Source organism: Micromesistius poutassou (assembly GCF_964030765.1).
Source record: "Micromesistius poutassou genome assembly, chromosome: 8".
NCBI lineage: Eukaryota > Metazoa > Chordata > Actinopteri > Gadiformes > Gadidae > Micromesistius > Micromesistius poutassou.
In genome coordinates, this window is record NC_140278.1 from 19,444,998 (window position 1) to 19,456,101 (window position 11,104).

General features: G+C 45.5%; 1 protein-coding gene across 1 annotated transcript; it reads right to left on the reverse strand.

Annotated features, from left to right (window-relative positions):
* Positions 1–832: 832 nt before the first annotated feature.
* LOC311351928 (uncharacterized protein) lies at positions 833–10,805 on the reverse strand. Its single transcript, XM_084472085.1, has 8 exons — positions 10,669–10,805; positions 9,811–9,929; positions 9,373–9,541; positions 9,014–9,091; positions 8,142–8,305; positions 5,674–5,818; positions 3,335–3,494; positions 833–1,749 (listed from the first exon to the last, which is right to left on the reverse strand). Exons 1-8 carry the CDS (start codon positions 10,718–10,720, stop codon positions 1,659–1,661), a joined length of 978 nt encoding a protein of 325 aa, XP_084328211.1. The 5' UTR covers positions 10,721–10,805; the 3' UTR covers positions 833–1,658.
* Positions 10,806–11,104: the final 299 nt, after the last annotated feature.

Consider the following 11,104-nt stretch of genomic DNA (forward strand, 5'->3'; position numbering starts at 1 on the left):
GGTGTTGATGGTGGGTGGGGGTGGGGGTGGGGGTGGGGGGAATTGTGGAGTAGCCAGCGAGACACAAGAAGTCTGTTAAAAAAAAAGGTAAAACAGAAGCCTTGACAAAGGGGACGGCTGGCTACGCAGGGAGCCGGGGAGAGGACTTGAATAATCAGTTTAATAACATTATCCTGGCTGTGCTCCGCGGCGCATGCACACGTTAATGGAGGGTGTCACCGTAAACCGCCGCTCCGCTCGTTATTAACGACGGCCCATGGTCAACCACACACTGATAATAACGGCGTATAAAACCCGACATAACTTCAACACAAGAGCCTAATGAAATCCACACCGTTATGGGCACGTTTATGGTAATAAGTGATGGCGCTCTGGCAGTGGAGTGGAGGGTTATAAGGCAACAGAGGGGAAAATTAAAAAAAAATGAAGTTGTAATTCGAGGTGAGGATTTGGTGTGGAGAAGCAGGCGCAGTGGAGAGTACAGTCGCAAGCAGAGCCGCCGTGTTCAACCTTGTCTGCACTTAATAGGAATTGATGGTCAAGGTTAACTGACTTTTTCCATTCCTCCTCGTGTCTGTGTTTTGTATTTCGAGTATACACCGACTTTGTGTGGGGTAGTGTGATCAAGGGGTTCCGGTTCTGCCGATAGCAAACGTCTCTCTAGACTAGAGGGAGAGTATGTTTATTAGGAGAGAGTGGTAAACAAAATGGAGAATGTGGAATGAACATAAGTGCAACCAAGTGTGCATGGGCATTTACATTTTTCACAGCCACAGTCTCTTCACATTTATTAGCTAAATGAGTGGCTTAGAGATGAGTACAGAGACCAGTATCTTCACAAACTCTTTAATATTCACATCAATCCGTTAACGAAAGGTTGATTACATTCTATGTAATTTCACACAAGACAGATAGAAAAATGTATACAGTGCAATGTGATGCAAAGCTGGATAGAAATGTCCCTGTAACCGTTATTTAAGGTGCATCGGCAATAACTACAAGAAATCAGCAAAAAAACAGCATTATACACCAAGATTTAATTTTCGTCGAAGAGTGTATCATCATTAAAAAAGCTCAGCGCTGTAAAAAAAAAAAAAGTGCTATAGAGTGTTTTCCCTTTCAAGGTTACAGGAAAATAGCTTATAGACTTCTCTCAGCCCATACAGTGCCCAAGCTCCATCCCTTTTACCCAAAAGCACGGCTCTCCATTTAGTGGGTTGCAGAATCAATGAAGAGAAAATTGCCCACTTTTTGCTCCAAACACATTTCGCAGCCTCCCTCTACGGCTGGGCCAGTGAGAGGAAGTGAGGGGAGGCATGGGGGGGGGGGGGAGGCTCCCTATCACAATCATTCCTTCTATTCTCCTGTCTTCAACACCCATCTTGTTACTGGGGTTCGATTTTTGGCTCCCTCCACGGTGTCTCTGGTCTACCTTCTCCCCCACCGCGCTTCCAGCCCAACCATCCATAACCATCCATAACCATTTAAACCTTCTCCTTCATCCCTACTACCCCCATCTAGAGCCTAAAGCTGTCTACTGTGCCGTCTTCCATCTTCCTCCTCCTCCTCCTCCTCCTCCTCCTCCCTGGCCTCCTCCTCCTCCTCCTCCTCCTCCTCCTCCCTGGCCTCCTTCACCTGCTCCTCCTCCCTGGTGGTGCTCAAACCAGTGGTTGAGTGTCACCGCTGAGGGAGGCAGGCAGGGACTCTGCGCTTCCCTTGTAGATGGGTTTCTTCTGGGAATGGTCATCGCTGAAGAGAGGGAGCGAGAGAGAGAGACAGAGATGAAATCAAAAGATGAGTATTGGCACAATTAACCTCCCAGCAGGCCGCAGCGGAGACTGTGGAGAAATTGTAGACCGCAAACTAGTCATCTTCTGTCCGTGATATGAAAGTCGGCGTCTCAAAACCGTTTTTTGTTGCTGGCATGCAGGAATTTCTTAAGCAGTGTGTGGAGTATGAGGCTTCTCGGTGTGTCTTTACACCATACCGCTTGCTTTGACAGAACTCGCTCTTCTCTGGCACACGTTTATAGAGAACGGAAACATCCACACGCAGACAAAAACATCAGGAAAACTAAAAAGAAACACAACCCTGGTGTCTACAAAAATGAAGCAGACAAAAAGGTGAACCGGGCAAACTCTCATGGCCAAAGGGCCTCGTGTTAGTTTTAGTTTTTTGAGAGTTGACAGCACGCCTTTCCCCCATGCAGTGACTAGGTTAACGAGCAAGGGGTCGCGCTGCTCATTAACATGCGCTGGCGTCGGTTTTTGGCCGACACGTGCATAACATTGAGATCCGCACAGAAATGACCCCAGGGCCATTAGTCAAGGCAGCGGCCTAAGTGTGGAAACTGTACAAAAGCGTGAGTGGATTATGAAGAGGTAGGGGGGCGGGGATGGGGGTCGGAAAGGTAAACAACATGGCACCACGGAGAGAGACGGCACTGTTTGACTGGTGATTATTCTGCCTTATTATACTTTAAAACTTCAAAAGAGAATGGGTCCACTGATGTGCACAATAGCCCAATGCAAATGAAGCCAAATTCACACATGCATATCGCGAAGCACGTATGTGCACACATAAACACAGTGTTATGTATACAAACATGGAGGATTATTTTTCAAAGCATAAAAATATACAGGCACAAAAGCGGAACACACACACACACACACACACACACACACACACACAAATATATATATGAGAGGCATATGAACATACACACACACACACACACACACACACATACACATTCCCACACTTTAAAGAAAGGGCAGTCAAAGAGAAATATTAAAGCAATAGCCATATAATATGTGCATATAGAGCAAACTAGAGAATGAGAGCTGGACTAAAGGAGGGCAAAACAAGAACGTTAGTGCACACACACACACACACGCACAACACACCCAGTCACACAGGGCACATAACACACACACACACACACACACGCTCGACTAGCATCGGGACGCACAAAGAACCTTGAAGTGTATGTAAAAAGCACTCAATTATTCAAAGCTTCATTGTAAGTAAAGTTATAAATCATCATTTACATCATCAAATATCATACATCGTCTGCCATATCCCGTAACACATGGCCAGTGTTATGACACGGTTGATCGTGGCGCATCATTATAAGCTAGGAGAGGTGAATGGTCGTGATCGCAACATAACCCTAACCCTAACCCTAATATAAACAATAAGTTAAGTGTTAATAAGTTAAGTGTACTTTGAGAGCAAGGGTTAACCAAAGTCAAATTCCTTGTTTGTTTACGCAAACCTGGCCAATAAAGCAGATTCTGATTCTGATTGTGACGCGGTTGCAGGGTGTTCTCACATGGGTCCCTTGGCCTGCTTGCCGCGCTTGGCCTGCTTGGTGCGTTTGGCCGTGCGGAACAGGAACACGCCCAGGGTCAGCGTCAGCACCAGGAGAGACGCCACCGCCGCCGTCATCAGCACAACGCAGCCGTAGGTGGTCCTGTACCAGGAGGAGCCCTCTGTGGACACAAAGGACCGGCTTCATACCGTGTTGCAAGCACGTGCTTATTATCACCACACCACTCGGGAGGAAAAAGTGGTTATCGTTGAGGTTCCACTCGGAGGAAGTGAACTGATCCGACTGGATGTGTTGTGAAGGTCGCCCTTGGCTCTTGTTTCTGCTGACCAAACAACAGTTAAATTCAGTTGGAAGCCTGCGTAAGGGATTCGGATCCGGCTGTTAAAAGGCATAGTTCAGAGGCGGGAACGGCTCTCAGAGGGGAGGGGGGGAATCACACACACACACAATCCGCAACACAACAGGACAACAAAACGATAAAAAGCTGAAAAACAACACAAAAGGAAAATATGTTTATGAGCCGAGACGCCGGATTGAAAAACTTCTACCCAGAGCACTGAATAAACATTAAACAAATTCTGCTCTGCCGCTTCCTGCTACTTTCTGTATTGCAACAACATTTCAAAAAGGTTTTAATAAATCATTCATGAAATCACAAAACTTGCCTACGCATATAAAGCAACAAGATCCACATCAAATGCAGGTTATGCTGTCGTATACCAAACCGGCGGGAATGAGTCCGTGTTGTGTCCACAAAAACAACCGGGCCCCTTCCCGGTTCAACCTGCTCGGTGGAGCTTGCCTGGAGTGATCAGGGGGGGGCTGCCGCGCAGAAGGAGCATGGGGCACAGTTAAACATTTGCTCATGCAATAACTCCCGAGCAAGTAAGTGTCTGCTCATTCCAGACCCTCGATGTTCCTGATTTCCTAATTGGCGCGCGTGCCCCCAGGCGTGCGCCCTAGTGGCCCAGTGGAGCGCGCCGATGACTTAATCACGGCACGTACCAGACGAAGAAATGTTCCCCATAATAAATAACACACATCAAACACATCCGTTTGTGTTAATGGCGTTTTTAGAGGCGGCGTAATTAGAGGGAGCGCCAGCGCCAGGCGGGAGAATCACGCTAGGTGACTGACGGCGCGGCGTCTTTGTAGATCCACAGGTCACCGATTGGCTGATGAGGATGGATGGAGTGACAAGGATCTGATTAGCAATTATGTTGTAATGGAATTCATTCCCCACTTGTGTACAAGCTTGACATCTGTCAAAGCTGCACAAACGGCAAACTGTATAGAGTTGCAGTCTTTTATCCAATGCAATACAGGTCATTGAGGACATTAATTGCACTTTCCAACTAACCACTCAAGGTACACGCCGTGTGTAATACTAATGTTCTGGAAGGTGTGTTTCGCGGCTCTGCGTTTTCCATTGGCCTCCAGAGTGATTGATTCTTTTCAACGATTCTGATTCAACATAAGAAATGTAATTAATCCTGTAGGATAATAGATATCTTCTGCTGTTAAAAGTAATTGTCTGAATGAGTTAGTAAAGCAACAGCTTCCTATCGCTTTCTACGTCAGCAAAAAAGAAAAAATTCTTTGTCTGTTGAGGCCTTGTGTCTGCAGTGAGCCGCCGTTTTGTGCTATTTAGTCAGTGTAGTGTGAACATGGCCTCGGTCAAGCTGTCATATCTGCCATATCTGCCACTTCTATAGCCTCTCTTTGTGTCTACTTGGTCTTGTGAAAGGGATTCTTTGCCCGTCTGGGATTATGTTTAAGTTAGATGTTGTTAAATGTGCAGTTAAATGTGGGCATTTGGTCTGTTCAGACCGTGAATAAAAGCTTTATCATGTCCTGTCCATGTCCTCTTTTGAACTGAAACTTACACAATTTCAATATAGATTCTCTCTGGACTGTAATTGTCGTTGTTATGTAAAGGTTTTCCATTTGAGAGCTATATATATATATATATATATATATATATATATATATATATATATATATATATATATATATATATCTGATAGCTCTCATCTGGCATGGTGAAGAGTTTTGATTCTTTAAAAACAAACATTTTTAAAGACAAACGTATGTCATGTAATCTGCTGCCACTGAGGATTTGAAACCACATGTCTGCACTACACTGTGGGAATCCACGAGAAAGAGGACCACCCCCTGTATACCTGTCTCTTAACGACATGAACGTGACTGCAAGTCGCTCTAGATGAAAGTGTTTTGCGAAACGACAGAGTCCATTTTAAAATGTGTGTGCGTCCCTTACTTGTACTACTCCTACTTTCCCCGCCGCCTACTACACGTCACAATGCAGCGGTACGTACCGGGCAGGACGTCGATGCTGATGATCTGGCTGCTGCTGAGAGACCTCTCCACGGAGTCCATGGCGGTGCACCTGTACAGCCCTCCATCACCGGCCTGCACGCTCCTCAAGGTCAGCTGAGGGGAATCCAGCATCCAGTCCTCGCCCTGGGCAGCCGCACAGAGAGACACACACCGAGGCGGACACCGCAGTGAGAGACTGCGACAAAAAAAGAGCAGCTAAGGAAGCCTTTTCCGATAATCTGTGGACGGCCTGGAAGTGTTATAATTTGTACCAAATTAAACCTATTGTACTCGCCTGGGGGGGAACAGCAGCTGAGGAAGCATCATAAAAGCACGGCGCAAAGGAGAGGAGGAGAATAAGAGAATGAGCGGAAGAGAAATAGGAAAAAGTGTGTCACGCGTGAATGAGCACACGGCACGCACACACACACACACACACACACACACACACACACACACACACACACACACACACACACACACACACACACACACACACACACACACACACACACACACACACACACACACACACACACACTTGTAAGTGCTTGTATGGGCAAAGAACCCTGGAGTCCAAGCTGAAATGTATTTACCTGGGCCGTAATCCCATAGAATGAACGTTACATCAGCATGAGTCAATAACCCAGATAAGACCGTCATTAGCAGGGAGCCGTACAGCACCAGCGCACTGTTAACACAACACGTAATGAGACGGCTGGGGAGCGCGATGTATTGTTGACTCAGAAATAGCAGCGCAATTATGGGATGGGGCTCGACATGGGAGACAACAAATAATAGGGCGAACAACAAGGATCGGGGATAGGGAAAAAAAAAAAAAAAAGTTGAACTACAAAAAAAAAAGACGAGCAAGGAGGAGGGCCTACTTGTACATTTGTTTTTGTTTTTGTTTTCTGTGTGTGGAGGAGAGAGTGAAAAAAAAATACATTACACCGTGAAAATGATTTGGCGCCCGGGAGCTACAGCTCCTGCCAAGAAAGTCCATTTCAATTTGAATGGTTCAGAATTAAGAGGATTTCCCATAAAGGCCAGGTCTGGCCAGAGCGGCATTTTGTATGCAAATCCACTGGCTCCCGATGCAAAGTGCCTCTCTGGCTTCAGGGTGTTGTCATTATCGGGAGGGGGGGGGGGGACTGGTGTGTGTCTGTAGTATGGGTCCTGACAGGAAGTACCGTCTAGCTTTAAAGTACAACAGGGAAATAACAGAGATAGAAATCTATTATAAATTGTAAAATAGTAGGAGGGCACACACGGGCAGGTGCAGGCTATCACCCACCCACCCACCCACCCACCCACACACACACACACACACACACACACACACACACACACACACACACACACACACACACACACACACACACACACACACACACACACACACACACACACACACACACACACACACACACACACACACACACACAGCATTGGTGGACTGGCAGATTTATCGAGTGGCTAGTGAAGAAACTTTGTGTTCAAGAAAGACCATTACTTCACCCCTTATGAAGGCACTACATCACAATGACATTGCCTAAGAGGGCAATGGACAGTTGGGCAGTCATAAAGTTTGATACATTTCTTTAATGAACTGACGTATCGGTAGTTAACTAACTGAATAACAAAAGGCGCCTGGCACGCTGTCAATTTTTCCTTTATTCTTTCAACATGCTATGGCTATAGGCTATGGTTTTGTGCCAAATAATTTACACTAGTGGCCGTCACAATTGATAGCGTTGCTGAGGCCATGGAAACTATGCAATGCTCCCTTTCTACCACAGAGTGGCGGTATAACTAATCACTCATCAAATTATTATTCCAAATGCCCGTTGTTGCTTTTTACACCGCAGTCTTAATTTCCCCAGAGCAAGTGTTTTCTTAGGTTTAGGGAACAGCTGCAGTTGAATAATTCAATGACGATTAACCAAAACGTCAGAAAAATCATTGAGAACCTATCTACATAATTGTTTTCAGGTTGACCGGCTCTCGTCAAGACCTCATTAAACTATTACTACTGTGTACGTGGTCTTCTTCAGCTAACTACCGAGCTCAAGTTAGCCACCTGCTTGAATACAGAGCACACAACAACACAGACAGGTTGCACAACACAGTATGGTTTAAAACAAAAAGAAAAAAACAAAAACAATGGAGGAAATAAATACAAAACCATGCTTCCTGTGTGAGCGGGTGAGCGAGTGGGTGTGTTTGTCACCAAAGAATTGCCAGTACAGCGAGACACCACTTCATTGCATTCCCTGAAAAGAATAAAAGGGTGGCAGACCCCGACGGAACCCCACAGTTATACCTATATGTAAACGCCAAAAAAAGAAAAAAAATCCTTCCATTGCTGTAAATATCGTGCATCTATAAATATCGGCACGCAAAAAATCATCGTATCGTCGTGTGTGTGTGGGATTCCCGTCTGTAGTGGAGCATTTCATCTCACCTCTTTGCTCCAGTAGAAGTGCGGTGTCCTCCCGCGAGGACACCTCATGGAGCAGTCCATCACCACGTCCTCCCCCAGCAGCACCTCCAGGCTGGTCAGCCTCCTCAGGGAGCCCAGGAGCCGGCTGACCCTGCCCTGGGGCCAGATGATCGGGCTCTTCATGACTTCAAGAGTCGGGAAAAAAACGACTTTCTTAGTTAAGCTCTGAACTCTCTCTGTGTGTGTGTGTGTGTGTGTGTGTGTGTGTGTGTGTGTGTGTGTGTGTGTGTGTGTGTGTTGACCGTGCAACACTTTGTGTTGTTGTGGGAAAAGGGTTAGTGAAGAGTGGATTTTATTAGATTTTTTACGTAGGGATAGGGTTTTATATATCATACACACACACATACGGATATTTGTATTTCTTATGCATCTATTTTTTAGAATGGTTTCATGAGCTAGACACCTTCACCAACATCTCATGGCAGAATACCAAAAACAATTAACAACTCAAAATCCCTTTCTTGGACCGGTGTGCGTTTGGGGGGGTTGTGTGTGAACAAAGCGCTCCTTTTGTCCCGTTTCGATGCCCCGTGTTCGGACTGCTCCTGCAGTCCCTCCCTCTATCTCTGGCTCTCCTAATTGCCGTAGTCCCATCCAATCATTGGCGGTTATTGATCCCCCATCCCCCAGTCTATCAACCAGCTCTGTGGTTCAATTGAAACTGAGAAGACGCGGGGGGTGGGTGGGTCGTATAAGTGGAACAGTAACATTGTGTACAGGGTATGCTCTCTCTACACCCTCAAACAAACCTCATAGGCCGACTTTTGGCATTATGCTTTGGTGCTCTCCATAGCTGCAGTGCATTCCTGATACCTATCAACGCTGGTGTTTACCTGAAAACGTGTTGGTCCGGTTCTCTGCTGGGAGGGAAGTTGTGTCCACAACGAGAGATGGTATTTCCATACCTGGCACTGTGAAATGTAGTGGGGTTTGTAAGGACAGATTAGGCTACTTTATTAAGTTTTGCTCCCTGCAAACGCAAACAGTCCACAAACAAAAGACAAAAACAACAAAGAATGAGGAAATGTAATTATATAACCACATCCTGGTTGCCTCACATTCCCCTGGTGATCTCTCAGAGTCCTACTCATCTCCGAGATGTAAATGTAAAATATGTGTTTTGTTTTTTTGTGTTATGTTCAAATAGAGAAATCAGGCTTCTAGTTGTTGAACCCTTCCTGGTTTGACTTACGGTGCACATTCAGGGTCAGGGTCTGGGAAGAGTTGTCTGGCGTGGAGGCGTTGTTGGAGACGCAGGCGTAGATGCCACACCAGTAGGGGATCATGCTGGCGATTATCACCCTGTTGACTGGCTGGTAGTTGTCCGTTTTATTCCTCATGATAAGCCAACGACCTTCATACTAGTGGCGGGTGTGGAAAGAAATAATGAATATGCAGATAAGAGTCATACGTTTCCAACTAGTTATCAGTACACATATCATGGTACACCTGAGGAACAAATGGATTTCACCATTGGCTTCATTTGAATAGCCCCTTTGTAAGGCTAGGTTATAAAACGACATTCTCAGTTTAGTCCGTTTGATTTACCACCGGTATAAAATATGATGAACGTGAACAGTAGGACAGAGAAGTCACTGAGTGGAGAGCTGTGAGCGGGCTGTCGTCATACCGTGAGCCTGCTCAGGTGAACCTGGCTCAGATCCACCTCAGGATCTGTGCTCATGCATTCCAGGACGACCTCTGTGTTCTCCAGAACTGGCTTGCTGGGTCCCCGAACATAAAGGCCTCCTAATGGAAGAAGGAAGAAGCACATATATGAACTTACTAATTACAGAGGCGGGTGTCACATGCCTTTGTGACACGGAGTAACCTATTGGCTTGTACTCTTAGACATATAAACACGCCAGCAAAAACAATGTGGGGGTTGACCTATACTGATAATGTCGGCGGAGACTACTGAAACATATTTCCAGAGATAACTGTGTCCTGTTAATGCTGGAAATGTGCCAGAACTTAAAAGCAAAACAACATACCAGCAGCATACTCTATGCAGCAAAAGGCTTTATTGTTCAGTGAAGCCTATATAACAAAACGAAAACAACACTGCGTCACACTGGCTACAGTGAAGTCAGTGTTTCACATTCATAGACATTCATTGAGAGTATGCAGCGATATCGATATTGCATCAGCCTCATAGTCAAATATAGAACAAATACCATATATTATATTTCCTTACTAATTACATTATCGCTGGAAACCTTAGCGTCGTCAGCTTATTGTGCATATATATTATATCCTTACAGTGAAGTTCAACAATATTAGCTTATGTTGTATACTGTATTCCTTGTATCTATGTAAGCCTATCTAGGTTTGCTGTCACTGAAATAAAGATTATGACTAAAGACATTTGTTTTGGCTGTATAAAACCAACAGTTGAGCAGTTGGATTAAAACATCCTTCTATTAAAGCTCGCTGAAAAGGTAACACGTGTGTATCATTATTGTTTAAGGTCTAAAGTCATATTTACCATCATTGCCATGGATCAGAATGATCAAACATATCACCAGAACTTCCTTCATTGCTGTAACTTCCAAACCAGTGGTGCGTCGTGTAGTCTGTCTCCTGAAGCAGGCGCGGGCTTTTTATTCCCCAGGTCATGGGGTGTGTCTGTCGCGCCTTTCGCTTTCCGTTGCACATTGTTTTGACCGCTCACGCCGCACAGGACACTAGTTTCACAACATGTGCCCAGACCCACTGCATGGGCCAAGTGCGTCACTACTTTTGGATATGTTTTGCCTGGGCTGGTTGAATCTCCCAATCATTTCCAACATTTGGGGGATTTTGATACAGTCGTACGCTTTCGTTTTATGTTTCCTAACTGAACGCGTGACTTGCACTGCCTGTTCAAACCAAACACTAAACAAGACGCGACTACAATTTCACAACACTACAGCTGTGCAATT